The following is a 25322-nucleotide window of genomic DNA, read 5'->3' on the forward strand; positions in this document are numbered from 1 at the left end:
ACAGCTAAAAGTGACTAAGAAACTAAATTTTTCAACTATTATAGCAAAATACAAAAACATATAAGAAAAAAATTTGATAAAGGCCAATTGCATACTAAAGATATTGACCAGCATGGGAACAGAGAACAGCTTCTCTGGGTTACTTTCCTTTCAGAATTAAAATGGGTATTTGTTAGTGAACAATGTGAATGATACAGTCTGCAGGGTCTTGCTTGCTCTTTTGAGAAAATTTACCTATGTCATAGCAAACACATCAAATCTCCTGAGAATCCATGAAGTTTCTATTACCTGGACTCACCCTCAAAGCTGACTCAAAGGTGAGTTTACCCTTCCTTGGCCCCTTTCCCTTTCGACCCGGGTTGGAAACGCAAGCTGGTCAAGCTGGTCACCTCTATCAGGACAAGTGTTCCTTGCATGCCAGCTGGATTCTTGCTGTGCAGTGGAAAAACTATCTCAAGAGGTGAACATTTTGACAGGAACGTGACTAAGCATTTACAATACAGACAATACCTATTTTTCCAAGAGCCGTTTTTATTCCTCAATTCACGTCATAGTTGCAGAAAAAGAAAAAAAGAAACAGTCCAATTACAATGTTTTCATATTCTAAACAAATTTTGCAGTGCTGAAAAAAAAAAAAAAAAAAGAAAAGAAAGAAAAAAATCAAACCCAAGTGCCAAGATAACAAATTTCTTTGCCTTTTCTCAACTCCATTTCCTTTCGGCTGGTTCCAGGGCGGGTGAGTAGGGCCTCTTAGGGACTAACGCTTATTAACACAGTGCCATCAAAGCAAGCCCCCCACAAGTCACAGGCCTCCAGAATCACTCGTCCACGGATGTTTTAAAGACGATGCAACAGCGCATTCCTCCCACTCAAAGCCGTGTTGGATCCTAAGCTGTGGCTGGGCTGAGGACTCCATTCTTCTCTCTTCTCCTCCTCCATCCTCCATGGAGGGACGAAGGGGCATTCGGTTACACGCACCCACACTCGACCACCGTCGCCCACTTTCTTCAAATTTAGGATCAATGGCATCTATGTGTATGAATTTTTATTGGCATTTAGATGTCTCATGGTGCTCAAAAGCCTGCTTTTGAAAAAATTCCCCCAATAATGGTGCTATTTATATTTAACATAAACACGAGTCATTATTATGATTTTTTTTTTTTCAGTTTATTCTTCTGACAGTATACTTGATAATGATAGGAAATTGCTAGCTCCACTAATAAATTTTTGGGAGTTTTTTGAGCTACATATATATAAATCCCTGAACTGTGGTTTTCTCTATTTTTCATAAATCTACATTTCTCAAAATAAAGATCTGTGTGCTTCACAATGAGTTGTATTTGCAAACAGGGACACTCGGGCCTTCCCTGATGGATTGACTAGAGCGTCAGCAGATGCTTCTCCATGATGTCTGTCATGACCACAAATGACAGCCGATTTGGCACCCTACAGCTCACAGAGAGGAGCTTCTGCATCCAAAGTAGGCAATTAACTTGATATGGGAATATAAGTACCACTCAACATTTCCCTGTTTGCAAACAAAGCCATGAACAGGGTACAAGAGAAAGACCACCCACACTCTTCCCCTAGAGCCTTTTCACTGCTGTGGAGCCCATGTGTGTGCAGACTCCCTGCTACCACGGCATCACGCAGCAGTGGAGATCGCTGCATGGATGACCCCACTGGTGTCGGCTTGGCTGCGTGGCTTTGCATAGCTGAGTGCGGAGACAGGCTGGGAGACTGCACTGCACAGCTAAGCAAATGCTGCAGCCTCAGACAACCTCGATCCTGGGAGGAACTGTCGCCTTCCTCCTTTGTGCCCGCCCCCCTTCCCTCCTCAACGCCACTCTGCTTCTACTCCAGGCTACGGAAGCACAGCATCCATCCCTTGAACTCTACGTGTCACCCACCTAAATCGGCAGCTCTGGCTCGTCTCCCCTCGCTGGCAGAGAACTCCGTCTGAGCTGCAGGCACAGAGTCGGGCCAAGACCTTGATGAGAAGCAGTGGTAACTCCAGGCCGACCAGCAGGCTTTGCGAAGGACACCGGAAGAGCTGACCGCACTAGCTCTGACATCTCGCTGCACTTGCGCTAACCGGTGAGGGGACCGCCCCTCCTGGCGCTGCCGGGCATCCACTGCGATCACAGGGCACAGAGGTACGAAGGCTCTGGCAAGGATTAGCAGGCTGCGTACTGTGTTTCTAATACATTTACTTTGACATTCTTTTGAGGCATACACGGACAAACTGACAACTGGTCGTGTTAGTTTACATGTTCCCTTGTTCTCATGACATTAAACGTGTCTGTAAGAAGGGTTTGCTTAGCATCCCCAGAAAAAAAAAAAAAAGTGTTCACATTCTTTAGGTCTGACCCGTGGTAAGGAGAGGGAGGATTAGAGTGTCTGCTACTGACCATACGGAAGTTTTGAATGATATAAATTCAGAGATTCAGACCAGCTGAATCCAGATGAAAATGTACATGTAAAAAATGAGTTAGACAATGGGAGGGAGGACAGACGAGAGCCAGGAGAGCGGGCGCGGGGCTGCGGTGGGCGGCAGAGGCCTTCAGACCAGCATGTGGCGCTTCCGGTGCAGGGCCAGGTGGTCGGAGCGGGAGAAGCTGCGGTCACAGTCTGGACACTGGAAGGGTTTGATGCCAGTGTGTTTTCGGAAATGTCTTGTCAGTTCATCAGACCGAGCAAACTTCCACGTGCACCCTTCCCACGTGCATTTGTAGGGCTTTTCTCCTGCGGAACAGATGGAGGGGAGAATGGAGGTGAAGATTCGCCAGCGGAATCCCCCAGAGAAGTTCACCTGTTTGCTCCCTGCCACAACACAAACAAGGGGGACAAATGACAGCTCCCGGCGTTCAGCTGGCTCTCTGCCGAGAAGAGAGGGGCAACTGTACGGGTTCCGAAGCCCACAGGCAAGCCTCCTGTGGGATGATCATTTACAGATGAGAAAGAGGGCCCTTGGGGGAAAACGCCAGGGAGAGCCAGGAAGAAGGCGCTTACGCATTCAAAGCTATGTACGGCAGTCACAGATCCTAAATTAGTAATAATGGGTATCACAGATTAATTCCTGTTTAATTCCCCCGTGCTCTAGAAACCTTGCAGGATTCCCATTCCTTGGCACGTCAACGTGATATTCGGCACACATGCAGAGCGGCGCTTTCCTGTTTGCCACCCAAGCTTGTACTGGGTTTTAGGTTTTAGGTTCGAAGCTGCTTACACCCACCTCCTTGGGTCCACTGATGCCCCGAGAATGTAGCGATAGAGGAGCAGGCACCGCTGTCAGGGTGTCGCTCTGCACGCCCACATTACCACCCTCTGCTCTGCCCAGGCCAGCGCTCCGCTGAGGCAGGCACCTGCCGTCCACAGGGCGATCCTCCCCTCTGCCTCCTGGCCAAGGCTCACTTTCACACTGCAGACACCTGGCTTTCCTTTTCCCTCCCAAACCCCGAGTCCCTCTGTAAATAATCGTACTAGCAACTCCAAGTCACGAGATTCCTTACGAGAGCTGAGGTTCTGAGTTCAGAAACAAAAAAATAAATAAATAAATAAAAATAGGGTAGGCAATGGCACGGACTTTCTCAAGTTGAAAAGTCCAAATTATCCCATTTCTTCATCGCTCACTCCCTCCAAGTGTTCTATTTGAACTCCATTCCTACTCAACTCCTGTGTTTATTTGCTCTGCATAAAGCCTGTCTGCTGTGGTGACTCTGATCGTTCGTGTGTGTGTGTGTGGGTGTGTAATGACAGCTCCTATGGAGGCCACATCCTTGACACCAAGAGCACTCACTCTGTCCAGCAGAGGCGGCGCCACTCCTTCCCCCACCCCCTCGCTGGAAAGTGCAGACTCCCAAGTCAGTGTCAGGGGCCTGGCCACAGGGATCACTCTGAATCTATTCTGATTTATTACAGAGGTAAATCATAACCCAAAACTTCCTTCTGGATGACGGGCAGAGACATCTGTAGATGACAGTAATAGCTTTCAGGACGCTAGGAAAACCATCACCGGAGTAACCTCTGGGAGCCAAGCACTGCCTTCCACCCCTTCTCAGAAGAGATGAGGGAGCTGGGGGTTCCTCTCACCTGTGTGTGTTCTTCTGTGTGCCTTCAAGTGAGAGCTTTTAGTGTACACTTTGTTGCACCCGTCATAATCGCATCTGTGTATCCTCCGCTTCCTTTGGGTATCTGGAGATTCCACAGGTAAAGGTCTCTTCCCAGGCTGGACTATGACTGAAGGGTGATTCCTGTGAAAGCCAAGATTCCATACAACAGGTTGAGAGAAGGCGCTTTCTTTTCTCCAGTCTACTAAAAGCACCCACAACACTGGGCAGAACCCAACATAATAAACCAAAAAGAATTGAGCTGCTCACCCTGAGCAGCACTGCTGTATTCATTCAACAAACATTTAGTGAGCACCTAGCATGAGCCAGGTGAGCACTGTGCCCCACACTGGGACACAAAGATGCATAAAAACAGGGTTCCTGCCCTGGAGGAGCTCACACTCTAGGGGAGGAGACAGGGAGGGAAGCAAGGACAGCAGGAAGTCAGGAGCTACGCTGGCCGGAGGTGCCGGGCGCCAGCTGAGGCTCACTCCCTGCGCGCACACACTGGCCTGCTTGCAGGATGCTGGGGCACCAGGCAGTGCCGAACCCCGCCTTCTCCAGGCGGCCCTGATCATCACTGCCGGTCTTTTGTGGGGAAACGGAGAAGGCAGGATGCGACTTCATTTTATCCTGTACTTCACTGGCATTTCCTGTGTCTCCTAAAGATGGCCAACACACAGCTGATTCTCGGTCGGGGGTTCTGCTCAAGGAGGAAGCTGGCCTTGCTGTCTTCCCAAATGCAAACTTGAAGGTCACCCTTATCCCCCATGGTGGGGGGGATTTCAGCACAGTACCAATGGGCAGTCAGGTGACGCCGGCCCTGAAGCAGCCCAGCTCCCTCACGAGAAGCCTTTCTCCCAGTCTCCCTGCCTTCTCTCACATCCCTCAGGCTGCATGATCTGGATGGGAAATCAAAGCCTGCTAGGCATCCGTTACTACAAAGCAGCTTCTGCAGAGAGGAAGGTGCTGGGGAAGAGGTACATGGGGGACAGCTGTGACGTAAGTCCGCGCAGGTTCCCCTGCTGATTAACGTAAGCAACTGGAAAGTTCTCATCTGCTCATGCGCGCTCCTGGATGACTAGTTACTCAGCCCATCACAATCCTCTGTCGTTGGCCTTCAACTGTAATGGATTTCTTTTAGATTTGGTCCTACAGCTCCTAAGATGTTCCAAATGCGGCATGAAGTTTTATTCACGTGTGTACGGGAAGAACAAAACGAGCAGTGATGCACTGGTGAGGGTAGACACTCAAGCTTGTGAGATCACAGACATCAGGAAGTGTTCCTAAGAGGAACCTTGCTCTTCAGCTTGGTAAAAACGTGAGTCCACCTCCCTGGTCAGTAGCCTTTTCAGGCACGCTAGGAAGTCAACCAGTTGTTTTCTTTTTCTTTTTTTTTTTTTTTTTTTTTGACAGGCAGAGTGGATAGTGAGAGAGAGAGAGACAGAGAGAAAGGTTTTCCTTTTTGCCATTGGTTCACCCTCCAATGGCCGCTGCGGCCGGCGCATCCCGCTGATCCAAAGCCAGGAGCCAGGCGCTTCTCCTGGTCTCCCATGGGGGTGCAGGGCCCAAGCACTTGGGCCATCCTCCACTGCCTTCCCGGGTCATAGCAGAGAGCTGGCCTGGAAGAGGGGCAACCGGGATAGAATCCGGTGCCCCAACCGGGACTAGAACCCGGTGTGCCGGCGCCGCAAGGCGGAGGATTAGCCTGTTGAGCCACGGCGCCAGCCCCAACCAGTTGTTTTCATAACCTTACTGCTCACACTTGCAATTTTAGCAAAGAGAACTGTTTTCTGCGCCGTTTTATCTTCCTGTCCTGATGTCCTGAGGAGGGGGCAGGTGATAAAATCACCAGGTTTGGATACACGGAAAAGGGAACATGAAGTAGTGTGAGGGGAAAATAAAGACTTCAGTTCACACCCACACAAAGGCAGAGAAAACAGAGAAGCGAGAGGTTTATAGACAGGTACAAAAACTCTAAGGCTTGATGATGCATTTAGACTTTTCAACCAAAAGAAAAAAGCTACCAGTTTACTTTTTAACTGGATTCCATCCAATGAAGAAGTCCCACTGTCATTAAGAGAACTTTGGGAAATGCCTGGACAGACCTCTCCTGCGCCTCTGGGATCCTGGTCTAAGAAACCCCCACAACGGGGCTTTACGGGGTGAGAGCCAGCAGTTTCTGTGCGGACTACTTTTCTCGGTTGTCTAACTTCATATATAAAGGCATACGGCCAGGCTCGGCATCCACCTTTAATTTCCAGCTCTACCTGGATCCTCTCTGTGACACAGGGCAAGGTACTTTGAGCCCCAGGCTGTACTCTGTGAAATGGAGGTGCTGATAAAAAAAAAAGTTCTCTCTGAAGGCTACTGTGGGAGATGCACGCAAAGCCCTTGCCACCACACTGGTAGCTGTGAACATTCTGATATTCAGAAACGCTTTTACCCACTTGGAAGGCTGGGCTCTAGTTGCTGATGTCAGCAGAAGCTTTTCTGGAGAATGTCCCGCTGTCAGATCGGAAAGCTCTACTCAAAGTAGCATCCGCCTCGCAAAGCAGCCACATTCGGAGTGTGGTCAGCAGCCCTGCTCCCCGGGAGCCTGACGCCGGGGCAAGCTGAAGCTACAGCTGGGGGTCCTGGGGCCTCACACTCCATGGTCTTTCCATTTGGTCATGTCTCAGCTCAAGAGGGACAATGGATCCCAAGCTTTTCGTTCCAAACACAGATTTCACATATACGCCAAGATACGACAAAAGGAATCCGATACACCTTTGAGTGTCCCAAACAGCCATGCTGGAGCTATGACTGGGGTCAAACCAAAGGATTTTACAGCTGTCTCGTAAAGTCAGCCTCTGGAAAGGAGGGTTTGCGAAGGCAAATATTACTGGGGCCGCCTCACCGCAGGGGCGCCTGTTTCCAGCGACTTCCCTGGCTACAAGGTTTCCAGTGTGGGCTGCTACTGGGCCCACTCCAAGACATGACTTCATGACATCTGCGAGGGAACTGCTCAGCGCGCACGCGCCCCACTTGTGGCTGATGTGCTGACTTTTTCTGAGGCGCACACTACATCCTGAGGTCAGCATTCAAATGAGCGCTTGACTCATTCATCAGTAAAGGGTACTGAGCTCGAGATCCTCAGGGGAACATGGGACAGGCAAGGAAAAACGTTTTCTCTTTCGGCAGCATTCAGAGCATGTCACACTGCCTTCAGATGGCGTGCTTTGCTCTGCAGTGCGCAGTAACCTCGACTCTGGAACAATCCCTGTTCCGTCAACACTCCCTCCCTGTGCGGGCAGGCGCCTGGCTTCAGCTCCGTGGTATTTTTTCCTCACGCGGACAGGAACAATTACAAGTGCATGTCATGCTGCGAGCTACCTTGCCAGAGCCACCCCCGTCATCAGGAGGTCCCTCAGCCTACAAGATGTCTCTTCTGCTTAGTCACCCTACTTTTCCTCGCACGCAAGCACAGGCCGTGGGTGGCAAATGGATGAGAAGGCAGGAAGAGCAAGTACCAGAAGCAAGGGCTCGGGCCTGGGTCCCCCTGGTTGCTAACAGTGTGCTTACAGACCAGCTACCTAATGCTTGGCTTCTCGGTTCTCATCTGATCCGGCTCCCACAGGCCTGTTACAGGTGCATGCAAGAATTCCTTTGAAAACACTTGGGAAACTGGAACGGGCTGTGTGCCACGGTGAAGCCTAACATACAACTGCAACACAGACCCTCTCCCCACTGGCTGTGGCTGGGAAAGAAGATCCACGCTCTTCTTCATCCATCAGGGAGTATGGGACAACCAAGAAAGAACGACGATTTGGCACAGCAGCAAACCAGTGAGTGACAACGGAGGCGCCCCTCTGAGCTGAATGTGGCTATGACAAGAACGTACTTGAAGGTACTAGAAAGAGAGGCTCTACAGCCAGAGAATTCACATTCTGCTGCAGGTAACTGGGCAGGGGAGAGGAGTGGAGAAGACCGGCGGAAAGGTGGGTGGCACGTTTGGTCAAGGTGGGAAAGTGCGGCGACAGGAAGCTGGCCGCTGAGTCCAATGCCGAAGCACCACCACCACCAATCACAATCAATAACGATGGCCTCCACCGTCACCACGGGGGGGGGGGGGGGGGCGCGGCAGAGCGCGCCACAGTGGCAAATCCTACCGATGACATGACTTAACCTCAGGGAGGCACCAAGGTACCAGCCCGGTGGACCTAACGCATACCCCTACTCAGGTGCTTGATGCTGACCGATACGGGGCAAGCCCCCTACTGGCTGGCCATTCCACAGAAGGAACATTCTGTGAGCACATATGCTTGAAAAGACCAGAAAATGAAGAGTTCTTTCAAAGCTAAGCTTCTCTGTGCTCCAGGGACAACTTCCTGCTGCCACCACTGTTTATAGAACTTGTTTTGGAGTGTCTGTCTTGGGCTTGTACGTGGCCTGTAGATTTTGACATTCCTCATGGTAGAAACCATATACTTGATTGATTAGAAGTGCTAACTTGGAGCGCTAGATGTATCCACATGAAAACTTTTCACAATCCAAGTTTAAGTTGCCTATCCAGATCATCAAATTCAAGCTAGGCCAGAATTGTAGTTATGGGGAAACTATGTATCCATAGCCCAGAAGGGTGAAAAAAGACCAAAACTGATTCCTGTGGTAGGGTGCAGGATCATGGGTACATAACTGATGGAAACTCAGCATAACTTGTGCTAATGTTGTCCGTGCAACAGAGCACACAGTGTTTCTGGAGGACTTCTCCCATGCTGACCAGCGATACTGAGCCACTGCCCAGTGGTCATTCACAGTACATCACACATTTGAAATCTGGTCCCTCCACACCAGGTCCCAAGACGTGTGCTACTATGGCCATCCCGGGTAGGCCTCAGCATACTTACTCTTGCAACAATGCTTGCGGGGGGGAAACTGAGTTCATTAAAGGGGGTGACATTTCTTCAGGATAATAATCTGTCCTCTGTGGTTCGATCCCAGGTTCTATTTTAATTTTTTTCTGTAATATGGGCTTCTCATATGATTCAATTACAGGTACTAAAAAATAAGAATGCAAGAGTCAGTCTATGTACAATTTACCAATTTCAGCTCTTCAGAGTTTACTGCGCAGTTCCTATTCACAGTACTGAGGTGTGAGTATCAATTTGCCTTTGGCAAAGTTATATATAAAAGGGACACAACTAGGTGGTGGCGGGGGGGTGGGAAGGATTCTCGTTGCTTCTGATCATTACCGTGCCAGCAAGCAGCAAATGCAGAGACTCAGGATTCTCCAAAAATGACTTTCTCTTGGGATTTTTGGATTTTACCTTCTACCCCATACTCCTCTGGCTAAGACCAGCTGGTGTACAAGGCAGCTTTTAATTACCACCACGATCAAAAAGTATTTACTAAATGCCTTTCTGTACCTAGAACCATGCTGGCATTCAATAACACAAAATTATGAAGTCAAGACCGTGACTATCCCAAAGCTGACAATCATATAGTGAAGGTAATTACTGCACGGTATTAGACAGACAGCCCGATCCTTGGGAGCTCTCCCAGTATTAACACTTCAACAGAATCAAAAGGAAATGCCCGAGGCAGGCCAGTATTTCCTTTGAAGAAATTGTGCTCCGTGCTTCCTCACAGTACGCTGGTGCACAGTCTACCACGCCGGTGCAGCTCAGCGGAGGGAAGTTACCTTGCATGCTGCTGTTCGAATTTTCCATCTCTTCTGACAAGGAGACCATGAGCGGCTGCTGGAGGTGACTCGTGTACATGAAGGGGACGGGCTGCACCACGACTGGCTGGATGACGGGCAGGATCCCTGGGCTCCGGATGCCGTGCCGGGAGAGAGCAGCTGCCATCACCGGCGGCATGGACAGCGGCACGCCGAAGGGCTGCACGCCTGGCGAGGGCGGCGAGTATTTTTTGATGGGCGGGCTAGAGGAAGGCATGCTCAACCCAGGCGAGGCTCGGCGATGCGAGGACGAGAACTTCAGGGACGAAGGCGAATTCCCAGCGGAAGGCGGCGAGCTCCGCTTGTTCACCGTGAGGTCCACCGGCTCCATCTGGATCCCGTGCGACAGGCCTTCTGGGGGCTGAAAGAACTTATCAGGCAATGGTGTAGAGTAAATGACCCCATACTTGTTGGGCTTCATCGACTCCATGTAATTAGATGGGTAGGACTATTGGAAAGGAAGAAATAAACAACATTTGTAAACAGCCAAGTAAGTGTATTTACTTGAAACATGAATTAGGACAAAAATACATGCAACAAGGCACTTGAAAAGTAATTTAGACTTGGATGGATGAAGGTACTTGAAAGCAATTCATGGCAAAATGCAATTAAACATAAGTTTATTACATGCAAAAAAAAACCCCACGCACGTTCCTGTAACATGCGTTTTCCATGAGCTATCCGAAGACCCCTTGTATTCGGTTCAGTGGTCAGCAAGCCTGGTTTACCAGGCTGGCACTGTAAGTCCCCACCCCAGGAGACGTCTCAGTTGCAAACTGGGAGGGTCGGTTACCCCACACACCTAGGCACTGAAGGCCACCTCAGGAGGACTGTTATGTCCTTGGCCCTAACTTTTATGATTTGGAAGCAAGACTCACTCAGGATGCAACCAAGGCGGGAGGAGAACTTTCACTAATCCTGCTTCAATCAAGAACATGAAGGACAGAGTCAGGAAATACAGAACACCTAAATTACTGCTTTTAACAAAATCTTTGCGTTACGTATCAAGGGTGGAAATTAAGAAAAAACTCTTTCTACCTTCCTTCAGAACCAGGCATACCAAGTACAACACTAGGTAAGAGGTCCATAACAGGCACCAACGCTGATACTGCATGTAATTAGTACAGCCATTATTAAAAGAGGCATACAGTTCATTAGCAAAAAAAAAAAAATCATAAGTCATGTATAATGAGAGTTTCAGGAAGTAATTAAACAGAGAGGTAGGAAAACTCCTCCCAACGCTAAAGCTTAATGCGCTTTATATAATTCTTTAAAAGTCCTGGAACCAGCAAAAAAAAAAAGTCAGGACTGGGGGACAGGAATGTTTCCAGTGACCAAAATGCAGCTTCTCCCTTAATTTTAGCCCTAGCCTTCCCAGACCTCCCTGTGACCTAGATTAGAACGCCAATAGATATTGGCAGCTACACAGGAAGCAAAATGAGGACATACTTTTACTGCTGTCGCTGCTAGATTGTTCTCCCTGTGGGGTGAGGGTAAGGAAAGCAGGGACTTAGGGTCTGGGAGATCTGCAAATTTAATAATATTCGCAGCTCTGTCAAGCCATCAGAAAGAGAAAGCCCACAGCCGCTAAGTTTTACAAACATTATGCACGGTTTCACTGGGAGTCTGCTCTCAGTTGAGCGCCCCCAGCTCCTTTATCGATGTGGATCTAAGGTACAAGGCCAACGTAGGCACCCGCATCTGGACCGACACCCAACCATCATTCACCATTTCCAGTCTGACTGCCTCACAAAAGGGTGAAGAATGTGGTCCCTCAAACTGGCTCACCAGCCAGCTCCTTGTTTACCAGAACCTTCTATAAGACAGGTTTCTTTAATTATTTGGGTGGAGCACTCAGGCTACTGCAATCAGCTTGCAACAATCTGGTTCTCCATAGGAGAAGGACCGATACAGAGTTCGATCAGGGTGTGCCAGGGGTGGTACACCCTGGTAACAGCTGCTTCCCCTTTGTCCCAGGCCACTCTTATCTTCTTACAAATAGGCGCGGCTGCAGCGGCTCAAATCAAAGGCCAGTGTGGATGAAGTGAAAACCGCACCTCTGGTCCCTGTGCACGCCCTGGACCCTGTGTCCTGGTCCAGAGTAGCCCAAACAGGAGGCTGCCCCTCCCGCAGCGGTCCCCACTAGGGCTGGGGAAGGGTTCACTTTGTCCAACAATCTGTTACCACGGCAAGTTCCTTCCCTGTGTTTGGTCATGCACTCCTCTGTTCACATGGCTACGTTGTGTGCATCTGTTGGCGACTGCTGGTGCCCACTGGAACGTGAGCCCCCGGGCCTGACATAGGTGCTCAATAAATACTTAATGAAGGTCCGAGGGGAATCCATGCACTCTCTCAGCAAGCTTTTACCACCAATGGGGAAAAGAAGGCTTGCACTGTGATGGGGAAAGGGACATAACTCCAGAACTACTGCTCCATGCCCAAGCAGGACTTTCAATCGTTTCTTTTATTTTATTAGCAAGAGTTTTAGCCATTCGCCCATCATGAGACAGTCTCTGTGGGTGGAGGTGACTGAGTGAAACATGAAGTCTATTTCACTCTTCATTAACATGGAAAAAAGTCAGCATGCATGGCAAAGGCGAGTCCAAGGAACCAGAGTCCAAGGAACCTTCACACCCAGGGTGGGACTCCCAGCACGGAAGGTGTGGCGTGTGCACACGCGCGCACACACACACACACGCCAACAGTGTGCCCCTTCATCGCAAACACAGGGGCAAAGTTCTCTTCCTGCCTAGCTTGCAGAAGTCACCAAGTTTCTGTTAGAGCACAGGGAACAAGTCATCTTACAGAACTAAAGACTACCTTTAAAAGTGTGGTGTCTTTGTTTTGACAATTTTGTTTTCTTTCTCACTTCCTGACTTGAGCCCTTTAATTTTCAGCCTTTCTGAAAATGGTAAAAAACAATTTCTTTATGTGCATTTTATGCACATTTTGTATTTTACAAAAAAAAAAAAAAAAAGAAAGAAAGAAAAGGCAGCTGGTGGAACTTCCGGTTGCTACTGCTGGGCAGACGGGGAGCAGCAGGGTGCCACAGCACAGCCCCCATCCCACACACTTTCACAGGGTAACCCCAAACCTCAAAATCCAGGGGTTCTCAGAGCACAGAATGAAGGAGAAATGACATTGTCTCACATTCCTCACGCTACAGCTGGATACCACATAAGCAGATAGCTTCTGCTGTGTCAGGAAGGTGTGTTACCCTCAAGCCTCTTTATTCATACTTGGTATTTAAGGAAAAACTTACACATGCCCTATACCCATAGTGCCTTCATGTTTGTACCACAGACTTGAATAGCTAAGACTCTGACCTTCAGGTCAAAGACTGAATTAAAAAGCAAGAGGAACAAATTAAGTTCAATACATTTCACTGACGGAGGCAGCAAAGATTAAATGTTGAGATTTAAGAGTGGACACAAAAGCTCCTAATTTAATTTTCTAAAGTGGAAAAAAAAAAAAAAAAAAGAAAGAAAGAAATCCCAACACCCCACTCCTCAAATGTCTCAGTTCTCAGTTAACCGAGGTTTCACTGTTTAGGAAAGGAACCCTTTGTTCTTTTCGACGCTTTTGGTGAAATCTAATTAAATTCTATGGGTATTGACTGAAGACTAGAGCATGAAGGAGAGAAAAGATTAACTGTAAAAATACTTCTATATGATTTAGCTTCATGTAGTCACACAAGCTACAACATCACAAGTTAACAGTTACTTCCAGTTCATTTTGGTTCCCATTTTTTTTCGGTTAAGTGCATTTCCATGCACTTAATTATGATCACACCAACTTAGCCATGTGGCTCTTCATTTTCGCTTAAATTGGGCTCTTGAGTCCTATTTTCACGCTTGATTAAAAGCACTCGAAGTACACCAAATAGTGAAACGCATCATTGATGGTTCTGCATCATTTATAAAATTAATCACATTCTCCAGCACTAAAAACCCATTCATAATTCAAGGATCTAATTAATGGAGAAATTTTATACCTTAATTTTCCTCCACCGTGATCATGCAATAGTTGAGAGAAATGACAGCACTGAATTATCATCAGAAGTAAATTTACTTTTCTGATTAATAAAATTCTTATTATCACACGCAGACACTCAGTTATCCAGTTCTCCCGCTGGAATGTCCATGCTGCTTCCTCAAAGCCAGTCTGACTGGATCCTTCACTATCGACACTGGTGAACACATCCCTGGCGAAGGAGCATCCTTGGCAAGTCAGCTCCAGGGGCCCCAGCCTGACCCCCTGTTCCCGCAGGACGGCCGCAGCCCCAGAGTGTGCGGATGACGACCTAAGCCTGCAAGGGTGTCGTTGCCAACTTTCAGATACAAGCCGGGCTCGCAGCGGGGCGGGCTGAGCATGAGGGTGCTGGCAAGGACAATGCACCCAATTTCCACCCAGCCACGGACTCTCCCGAGCAAAACGAGACTACCCCCTCCGGGCCAAGTTCTTTCTCTCACTGGCTGGCTTCTTGAACATTCGAGGCTCCGTGGCTCCATATGGCTGTCATCAACGGTTTTTTTTTGAAGCAAATTGTTATTCTTAATACATTTTCCCCTAGACAAGGGCCAGAGTTTTTGTAAGCCTCCTCCGGTCACGACCCGACTTATCTGTGGTCCAGGTCTCAGACGACTCTCTCTCAGGGGATGTGGGGCCCTAGTCCTCAGGAAGCCATGGGTCCCCCATAGGAGAGGGTGCCCAATGGCTGGGAGAGTGTTTACCTCACTTTCTTACACGGAGCACTGAGAAAAGTTCACCTTGCAAATGCTTGTCAAATCATCAGTAATTTGGAGGAAAAACATCACACACACACACACACACACACATGCTCTCATCCCTTGGAAGAATTGGAAAACTTACCACGGAGACAGGGTCCCTGGCCTCTTGCTTGACAGGCACCGGGTCAAACATGAGCATTCTTCTAGTTGGACTCTCTAGGGTGTTCTGGAGTTCGGCCTAGGGAACAAAACAGAGTGTCCACCTACAGCCTGAGGTCACTTTCAATGTAAACCAGCGAAAATAAAACCTCCCTTCTCCACCCCTTCCTCTCTGTCGCCCCCACCTCTCTCTTTCCCTCTGAGAGATGCCATTTTAGACCATGAAAGCCAGAGGAGACGGGAGCCTAGTGGCCTAACTGCACCAGGCGAACCCGTCCATCTCTAGAACCATGCATACGCCTTCAGAGCACCCGCGCTTGCTGGGGGCAGCTGTGCAACGCCATGGTTATGTTCAACTGCAGTACTGGTAAACACCTTTGCTCCAGACCTTCCACCCATTACCAAAAAATCAGGGGGAGAAAGACCAGTCCAAAGCAAACCCAGGAGCAACCATCACTACTATCTGTGTCCCACTTGGCCCATTTTGAAAATGGCAGCATGGTACTGGTACTAGTTAGAACCTACACTGCCACATAGGTTGCTGTGAAAACACGTCTTCTTCAGAGAGCATTATCCCTCCGACTGCAGCACGCCACGGTGTGAACAGATCAGTTGACTCAAATTCTCCCTTTTCACTGGGCACTTGGATTGCTTCTATGTTTTCGCCAGGACAAACAGCAGTGAGCTTCCTGCTATCTTCCTGCATGCCCTTTCCCAGTAATTAGGATAAATTTTCCTGACGGAGAATTCTTGGGTGAGATGCTTGTACACTTCGCAAAGCATTTGAGGCACCATTCAAAGACGCTCTATGATTTTTTAAAAAAAGATTTTTATTTATTTATCCAAGAGGTAGAGTTACAGACAGAGAGAGGGAGAGACAGAAAGGTTTCCCATCCACTGGTTCACTCCCCAAATGGCCACCAATGGCCAGAGCTGGGCTAATCTGAAGCCAGGAGCCAGGAGCTTCTTCTGGGTCTCCCACACAGGTACAGGAGTCCAAGGATTTGGGCCATCCTCTGTTGCTTTCCCAGGCCATAGCAGAGAGCTGGATCAGAAGAGGAACAGCTGGGACTCGAACCGTCGTCCATTTGGGATGCTGGCACTACAGGCAGCAGCTTTAGTCCACTATGCCACAGTGCCAGCCTCTCCATGATTTTCATTAATAAAATAGAACCTGTTTCCCAAAAATATGTATCAGCAACAGACTTTAGCACTTAAAAAATTTAAAAAACAAAACAAAACAAAAACTTGGCTAAGCTTTTAATCTTCAAATGGCAAACTATTTCTAAACTTAAACTGATTTTATTATCGAAATTGAATTTTCTGTTTACATTTCTTCTTTTGAGGTCTACCTGTTCAGAACTTGAGTCACCTGCAGCATGCCATCTTATTGTTTTCTCAACACTTTTTATTTAGGAAGAATATGCACTGGTTTTCATCCCGGCTTCTCCTTGACAGGAACTTAGCCTCATGTAAAGGCCATACCCACCCCAACGCTGTCTTGTTCCTTCTCTTCTGTTTTCCTGCTGCTTTCCATCACACCGTTTTCTTTTGTGGGCTCTCTCCGTCCACTCCTAACCCCTGCCCTGGCCTCCACGGCGGTGCTCCTGTGGTCTGCCGTGCCTGTGCACCACCCGTCACCCACCTGTGCACGCTAGCGGCGCTTCTTGTGTTTCACTGCTCCGCTGAAGCCCATTCTGGCTCTCCTATGGACACATGAACTCCATCAGTGTCCCAACACAGGGCCCCGGCCTCAGAAACCACATCTGCCTACACCATAGGGTGTGTTACAATCTCCAAATGCAACTGGATGCCAGGCTGCTCAAACCGATGGTGCTGCTACCGTCTCAAGTGGCCAGCAGGACCAGACTCCAACAGCCAGCGACAAAATGAACAAGTTCATGATGAGGGGTGAACCTCCTTTTGTTCCTCGGGCTCTGTCATTACCAGTTCCCAGGCTAGCAGCTGGAAATGGCGCACACGGTTCTAAGACTCGCTGTTCAGGGCTGCACAGCGAACCATAAACAAAAAGGTGAGGTCCGACAGTTTAGTAACCGTGACCTGGCCACCCCGCCGGGAGCCCCTGCTTCCCCACCTCCACCTCCAGCCTTATAAATTGAACTCCTTTTGAGGGATTCATCCATTTCACTCGACAGTACCTTGAGGCAAAGCCTTCTGAATGAAAGCGCTACCTTCTGAGGTGTGTGAGGAAACAGCCCCTCTCACAGGGTCAGCCCCGTCCACGCCTTCCTCCTCCTTTTCAAGCCTTTAGGATGATCAAGGATTAAGACTTAAAAACAAAGCAAAACAAACAAAACCACCCTTTGCCTTCTCCATTGTTTCCACCAACAAGCAGGCACACACAAGGTTAGGCCATGCATACTGCACACACAGCACCAAGCCTCTGCAGCGCGGCCTGAGAGGCGTCTCGCTACCACAGCCGGCCTCAAGGGTCAGCCTCTCACCCCAAATGAAGCCGAGATGGAGCCCAGTGCAACAGTCGTGGAATCCCATGTGGCACTTGTCACCTGCTCAGCGCACCACCAGCATCTCCACACCTTGTGCCACCTTGCCCCTTGACTAGCACCACAGGACAATCAATTAAGAGAATGGGCTCTTAAGAGAATGAGTTCCTTTCGGTTCAAATTCTAATTGCACCTCTGGGCTCAGCAGCCCTCGATGACTCTATCTAATGCCTGTAGCAATAACTCCTGAATCCATTTAGAAGCGAATTACCATTAACCTGTGGTATCTTTGATCACTTTCAGAACTGCAAATCACGTTCTTTAATTTTTATGATTTACCTAAGTGTAAGGAAATGGGTGCTTTGCAAGATTTGTAACCGTGAAAGAAACAAAGTGTGGTAAAAACCAGTCCTAATAAAATCTTTGCTAAACAAGGATTACAAGGCTGCTTATTTGTTCAGAACTGTACCACAAAGTCATTCAAATAATGACAAAGGATATTCTCATTAGAGGAGTAGGTTCAGGGACTGGCATTTTAGTGCATCTCACACTGGAGTGCCAGCTGGAGCCCCAGCTACCCTACTTCCAGTCCAGCTTCCTGCTACTGCACCGGGGAAGGCAGTGGAAGACGGCCCCAGTGCTTGGTGGGAGACCCAGGCAGAGATCCCGCTCCAGGCTATTGTGGCATTTGGGTAACCAAATTCCAGCGGATGGAAGCTCTCTGTCTCTCCTCATCCTCCCTCTCCCTCTGTTGCTCTGCCTTCAAATAAATAAATCTTTAAAAAATATTTCAGCTAGCGAAGAAAGAACACCACAGCTGGAATACCTCATTTTTAAAAAACGCCTAGATAACTGCATTGGCATTGGACAATAAAAAGTCCGTGCAAAATTCCAACACGAGTCAAACTCACGGTCTTTGCACAAACAAGTCTGGCAGCACTCGGTTCCTAATTTGGTAGCTCCCAAGCCGACTTTTAAATGATGATCCTTTCAGTGGCAGTCACCGGATATGAAACAAGAACAAGGGCCCGCCCAGGAGCTCCCTGGGAGTGGCAGTGGGGGGTGGGACAGCTTCATGCACACCTGGGTGCTCACTTGTAAGTTTGGTAATTCTAGAATTAAAAGCTTTAATAAAAACCAGTAGGAGGGAAGCTAAGCTAAAGGAACTAAATTTAGGAAGAGAATTAAACACATGAACATAAATTGGGCTTCTACTTACTTACTTGCAAACACTTTTTGTACTCTGTCCACCTCTCTGAACAGGCCACGTTAGTTGTCTGTACTCACTGTGTGTATGTGTTCTGGTCTAGGACCAGAAGCGACTGCAATGTCTCCCAAGTGCCTCCCATACAACCGAGCAGTAACTTAGGCCCTGGAAGGAGGGCTCCTGAGCCTGGTGGCCTTTGCTAGCCAGGATAGTTCAGTCTCTGGGAACACCCCCATCATTTTAAAAGAAACCTTACCCACAGATGCTGCAGAAAATCCATTACACAGCCCTGACAGCAATCTGAAGCAGAACCAGTAGGTGGCGCCCGAAAACAGGAATTCGAGACTAGGTCGCCACACTGGGGAGTGGGGGGGTCTTTAAACCGAACGGGTTTTAACCGGGCTCAGGGATTCTGTTAACCCTTGCATAGGGCGCCACGGAGGGCAGGGACTGCAAAGGTGGTTCTTTTCTTTTTTTTCTTTTTTAATATTTCTCAACCATGAACCCATTTACATCTCATATTTAACTCGTTTAACAAGGAATGCATTCTACAGCTAAACAAAGCAATCCCAGGATAACAAACCTACATTTAAAAGAGGAAAAAAAGTGAAACCGTTAAAAAAAAAAATCCTCCGACTTATCAAAGTGCTTCAAAGCAAACACAGGGCTATCCCCACTGCCAAAATAGACCGTAACTGCACCAAGCACGCTCCCGCAGCTCCCCGACGTGGCGGGGAAGGGGCCCCCCATTTGAATTTCCACGAGGGCAGCGGCCGACTTCCCGTCACACTCTCCACTCAGGAGCCTGACTTTGTCAGATGTCAGAACCCGGGTCCGACTTCTGTCACAATGCAAAACGGCGCGGTTACACATTAAAAAGCTCGGTGAATCATTGACGCGGCGCTTCAGAAGCCGGGGCGGCCGCGCGGCGGGGCGGCGGGGCCCGGCGGGCGGCCGCGCGCGAGGGAGGGTCCCGCGCGGGCCGCGCGCTGACGTCAGCACGCCGGCCGCGGACGCGGGGGAGGGGGCGGGCCGCGCGTGTGCGAGGGGAGACGCTGTCCCTCGCACCCTCTGCTCGCTCCCCTCGTCCCCCTTCCTCCACAGCCTGGGTTGTCTCCTCAGATCCTCTAAAGGTCCCTTGCATTCCCTTCTCTCGGCCTCGCTGCACCCAGAGGCTCCGCCGAAGCAATCCTGGGGGGGGGGGTGTGTGTGTCCCCAGGTGTAGGAGAGGACACGGGGCGGGGGCGCACACCAGCGTCCACCAGCACGTCTCCCAGGGAGGCAGCATGTCACCCCGCCCCGAACTCTGCAAAGGAAATCAGGGGACAAACTGTGTGTGAGGCTGGGCCCGGGGGGGCCCGGGCAGGCCAGGAACAGCCCCCTGGCACCGGTTCCTTTCCAGAGACACTCTTCTGTCCTCACTGCTGTCCCCAAAGTCCCCGAAAGCCACGAGGCCTGGAGGAAGATTTCCTGGCAGTGGCCTTGGCCAGGAATACGAGGGGCCAGGCCACTGATGTGAGTGGGCATTTTAAGTCGCAGGCTCCTTTAAGACAAGCTGAACGCTGGCACCTACCTGGCCACAGCCTCCATGCCACCCGCAGGGTCCCACCTACCTCAGTCCTCCTCTGTGGCCGGTTAGAAAGGGGAAAAACTCCGCGGACTACTCCCAAGTCTTTGCCCCTCATAGGTTCGGAGGCTTTGCACGGGCCGTGTGCATCGGCCGTCGTTTTGTGAAGGGGAGAGCACTGAATTAGCCCATCTCGGATGAAGTGGACCGAGCCAGCGAGCAAACACTCCGCCCTCCCTGCCAACAAGCCACCCCGTTTTACTTTCCTCCCTCCACCCATCTGCTCCACCCCATGGAGAGCTGCCAAGGCGAGTCCAACTTGTCCAAACAGGACATGGCTTCAGATAAGATTCTGCCCACACCCTGTACCGAGTGAAGCAATTGATTTTGCATGTAAATAAGGACAGGTGCAAAGGTAACAACCCTGCGAAATCTCAACTCGGCCAGGCAGGGCTGGGGGTGGGGCCGCTCACACCCAAGCTGCCCCATGGGGCCCTGCTCTCAAGTACAGCACCACCTGCTGAGCCCCATCCCACCCATTCCGTAGAGAAAGCCCCAGCAGGCCCAGGAGGGCTGCACACCTGTTTTCCTCCTGGAGGTGTGTGGACACCTTGCGGTTGCAGTACGAAAGGCAAGCCAGCCGGGCTCAGCGGCGAGGCACACAGGCCGCCTAGCGCGGCGTGCACGGGCGCACCAGGCCTGGCCCGGGCCCTGGCAGCGCTCCTCCGTGGAGCGTTATATAATCAACTCCAGAAGGGCTGCGTGAGGCCACGGGCTTCTCATCCGCCTCTCGGTGCCCTCCCTATCGCTGGGGACCCACCCTGCTCCACCCGCCCGCCCGGGGCCTCCACCCATGGGGCCCCACCCTGGAGGGAGTGGGAGGCTGGGAGGGACCGCCTGGCTCCCGGCAGCAGCCAGTTCCTGGAAATTCCGGCCTGAACAGGGATGGCAGGAACCTTAAAAATAACCAGAAAGAATTGCCTGCGTGGGGGTTGATCCCCTGGGCTCTGAGGATCCTGCATTTGAGCTGATCCGAGAGCCACTGTCCTTTGGGATCTAAACCCATGAGCTAATACTGCCCGCTCCCTTCAAAAGTAAACAAAAAGAAACAGAAAAGCATTTTGAGCCCCTGCGATTCCCCAAGGCCCCAACCCCAGCCCTCCTCCCACCAGCTCCTGCCCTGTCCCCACCTCCCATTGGCTGTATTTTCTGGTCATTCACCATGGAAACCCAGAGGTCACCTCTGCCGCCCTCCTCACCTTCTTTTCTTTCCGCTTCTGCCATTGCCAATGGGGGCCAGGCCCTCCTGGCCTCCCCACCCCCTTGCCACCTGCATTCCCACCATCCTTGTCTCATCTGATCCTTCTTTTACAAACCTTACACACCCACACCACCCGGGGCTCGTGCAGAGGGCTCAGGTGCTCGTGCTTGGCACCCCCCTCACCACCAGCTGCCCCCAGCCCCAGTGAGTGCCCTTCACGCTGACGGCCCCGTGCCTTTGTTCATTTTTTGGCCCCGATGCTGGGCAACCGGCGAGGAATGCCCCCCTCCCCTTCCGGCTTATCTAAATCCTCTAATTCTTCAAAGACCAGCTCAAGGCCCTCCCCACTCGGCATGGCAGCTGCCTCTTCTTACCTTGCCATGCCGGGTCTCTGCCCTTTCCCAGTGGGATGCTGACCCACCACCAGGCCTGAGGGCAGAGAGGGTGCCTGGCTCCTCACTCGCCAGAGGGCAGGGAGCTAACCGGGCTGCAGTCACTCCCCTGGCTCTGTGAAGGCACTGCCAGTTGCCCTGCAACCAGGCCTGGGGGTGAGGGAGGGCCTCAGCCTAAAGGAAACCTAGCAAACAAAACTTCCTTAAACACAGTTCTTGCCCCAACCTTACCCTTGCCTGATACAGGTCCTTCAGGCCTTATCTGTAAGCAGCCTCACAGAATTACTGTCCCCCCACAGTGAGGTCTTCCAGACAAGTCTAGTGCCAAGGTCTCTCCTCCATTTAAAAACCTAAAATAGAAAAAGAGAGAAGGGGTAGAGGGAGGGGGGTGTGGGGGAGGGGAGGGGGTGGTTTGCATGCATGCAGGGGCCAACAATAGGTTTTCTCAAAAGGTCAGCTCTGTTCACCAAGGAAAGCAAAGGGCTAGGTGACATCACAGTTTCCTGCCAATCACCACCTTCAACACTGAGACCCAGGTGCTGTTCTGTACCTGGTCTGGGTCATTTAACGCCTGTGAGGTGGGTACTGCCTTCCCAAGAACAGAGAGATCAAGTAGCCTGCCCAACATCACACAGCTGTGAAGTTGCAGAGTCAAGATGCCCACTGCGGTAGCCTGGCTTCAAGGCAGCTCGCTGGGGCACTCTACTCAGCTGTCTCCCCAGGCACACCCCAAACTGTAAGGGGGGAGGGTAGTGATGGTGACAGACAGATCGGTCCCTTGGGGCTATGGAACAGAGTCGGGCTACTTAAGCAAAGGGATTTCAACTCCTCGCACCCAGCCCCCACTGTCTACCCCAGCTCTGGGTGTGCATGCTTGGACACAAGATCAAAAGACACATTCTGAAGGCCCCACATTAGGCTATTATTCCTCACAGCCAGTGCACCTGCAACCGGTCCATAAAACCGTGGAGCAAAATTGGCAGCTTCACCCAAGTAAATACGGAAATCCTCACAATAACTATACAAAGGTGGAAGGGTCAGGTCCTCATCCCCATTTTAGAAATGAGGAAATGGAGGCACAGAGGTGAAGTGACTCGCCCAAATTCACAGAGCTGGTGGGAGCTATAGCCAAGAACAGAATTGTGCTGCCTGCAGACTCAGGGTCCTTTCTGTTCTGCTTCTGAGCCCGAGCTGTGGCAGGGACACTGAGATGCAATCACCTTCTCCCGGGCTCACTCCCTCGCCCCAGCATGGAGCGCGTGCGTGTGCAGCGCTGAGTGGTTCCATGTGTAGCAGGGCCGTGGGGGAGGCTCCAGTGGGCAATTAAGATTTGGTCAGATCCTGCAGACCTACTGCATCCTGTGGCATAACCCAGCATAATGATCGCACATTATTTCAGATTAGCTGTAATGAGTAGGTGCTCAATAAATACCTGTGAGGTGAACCCATGCATGGATGTCAAACTATGCTTCTCACATGCTGGGATACAACGAAGGGGTAAGGGATGATTAGTTACTGGGTGTCCCACACAGAAAATGGGTCCTAGGGCCCATGAAGTCACAGCCTGAAAAATCACCTTTGAAAATGCAGGGTAAATGGGAAAACGTTGGGAGGGGAAAAAAACTCATTTGTTTGGAGACTCGGTGAAAGAGGAACTTGATCTTACTACTCAACTGAGCTTGGAGTGCGAAGCTCTGGCAGGCACCAGGGGATAAAGTGCGAGAACAGAGAAAGGAGTGGACTTCGGTGATTAGCCTCTAAGGACAGCAGCAGTGGAAAGAATAGCACAGGGGCAAAGGAGCAAAAACCCACACCTGATTCATAGGTCGCTCTCCAGGGTAGAACGCACTGACCTCAATATCCACTTGATCTCTCATGTCTAGATCTGGCTAGATTCCACTGATCTGGGTTGAGACTAGCCCTGGGCCAGCCCTGGCGGCATCCCCAAGTCTTCCAGAGACTGGCAGCCACCTTGAGTGTGTCCCTGGACAAGCTGGGCTCTCCAGGGTCCTCCATCCCCTCCCCCGGAAGTGCACGGCCCGGAAGGCCACATGCACAACTTGCTGCGTCCGTCCGTCTCCGGCCCCCCTTAATAATGAGTTGGGGAAACGATAATATTCAGCCTGCCGATACAATGGAGTGAGTTTCAGAAACCTCCAGGAACCTGTTCTGCTACAGAAAAAACTTTATTACCAACACCCTGACCAAAGCTCGCAACTCATACTGATGATTTTTTAAAAGGTTGCACTGAAGATGAGGGCACCAAGAACAGGCCTAGTCCTGGTTCAGAAACTTTGTCTACAGCACTGTGTCTCTTTGATTACTGCTACATTTCAAGGAAGGAGTTGAGGGGGCTAGGGGGGCCGAGCAGGGCTACCTCCTTTAGACAATGCTCTCCCTTATCAGGGCAGACTGCTGTCTGGTTTCCTGTCTCGAGCTCCAGTCAGACTGCTGAAGATGCGAACCCAGGTCTGAGAATGGGCCAATCAGGCTGGAGAGTGCTCAACACCACGAGAACCCTCCTGTTCCTACTCACTCCAAGATGTGCATCATTTGTGTCCAGCACATATTAGCAAACCAGGTACCCACTGCTTTAGGACCCCCTCCCCCACCGCCAAAAGCTAGAACAAATGACAAATGAAAGAAACCCAATTGCCAGAATCATGCAATGTCAGGATGCGGTTTGCTTGTATTTATTTATTTTTACTTTTCTTAAACGCAACTGGGCATGAAAACAGAGGAAGAAAAAAAAAAAAAAAGAAATGCTTCCTAAGAAAGCTGTCATTTTGTAGCAAGAACGTCTCTTGGAAATATTAAGAAAGAAGGCCAGTACCTAAATGGGGAATGGAGATACAATGGAATTAAATTAGGGCTAATGATTTACACACCAAAAGCTGAAACTGTTCTTCCCATTTTAATGATGATACAAACTGTCAGATAGCATAATTTTTTGACTGCTTTAACTCAGTATTTAAAAGCTTGCAGATTTTTTCTGACAGAATGTAACAGACCTTAATCATCTCTTTTAACCACCCCTCCCCTAAGAAAGGAGAGAAAAGAATGACCGCGGAAAGTCAAAAAGACAATGTCCACCAAACCTGGATAGACTATCGTTACTTATGAATTTCTGTTTGCAGGCCTCTTGGCCTCCAAGTCAGCTTCAATATTTCAAGCTGCTTTTTCCTGGGGAGAAAGGAAAAATCTTTCCAAAGCTCCCAGCTTTTTTTTTTTTCCAAGGAAGATTATCAACAATTTGATCCTAGTAACTTTCTTAGTATCACATTGATACTATCATATTGTTCTATACATAAAGAAAGAATATGGTGAGATATGATCTTTACAACCAATGTGCTTTTATCCTCAATTTTGGGAGAGCATAGGCCCTGATTTGCTGCTTCAGCTACTCTTTGAATTAATTCCACTAGGGAACACTGTAGATAATTGCTGTGTAGATTCTGAAGAAAATCTTATTTAGTAAGACGCTTTAAAAAGACACTTGCCGAAAGTTTTCTTTCCCAACCATTTCTTTAAAACTTACTTTCTGAAGAACCAAGAGAAAAAGAATTTGTCAAGATGGATTTTAAACAGTTAACCCAGTTCATTAACCCGTAACTGAGAGAATATTAAAAGGGATTATGAAAAAATTTGTCACTGTGAGAAAAAAAGCCATTCCCCTTCTGTTTTCAAACTACAAGATTAAAAATTTCCAA

At 49.7% G+C, this 25322-nt stretch overlaps 1 protein-coding gene across 6 annotated transcripts in view; it reads right to left on the reverse strand.

Annotated features, from left to right (window-relative positions):
• Positions 1–630: 630 nt before the first annotated feature.
• The window catches only part of KLF3 (KLF transcription factor 3), a 28269-nt gene continuing 3577 nt past the window's right edge, over positions 631–25322 (reverse strand). For 2 of the 6 annotated variants that reach the window (XM_062213120.1, XM_062213122.1), the window contains exons 2-6: positions 14704–14799; positions 9793–10279; positions 8999–9149; positions 4093–4253; positions 631–2745 (exon numbers count right to left, since the gene is read on the reverse strand). In XM_062213120.1, coding sequence (XP_062069104.1) covers positions 2564–2745; positions 4093–4253; positions 8999–9149; positions 9793–10279; positions 14704–14760 — 1038 coding nt within the window. In that variant the 5' untranslated portion in view covers positions 14761–14799 and the 3' untranslated portion in view covers positions 631–2563. Of the gene's footprint in view, positions 2746–4092; positions 4254–8998; positions 9150–9792; positions 10280–14703; positions 14800–20005; positions 20207–21843; positions 21963–25322 lie in introns of those variants that run through there. The other 4 variants (XR_009868192.1, XM_062213121.1, XM_062213118.1 and 1 more) reach the window with 4 other exon arrangements.

This window comes from Lepus europaeus, chromosome 16 (genome assembly GCF_033115175.1).
Source record: "Lepus europaeus isolate LE1 chromosome 16, mLepTim1.pri, whole genome shotgun sequence".
Classification (NCBI taxonomy): domain Eukaryota; kingdom Metazoa; phylum Chordata; class Mammalia; order Lagomorpha; family Leporidae; genus Lepus; species Lepus europaeus.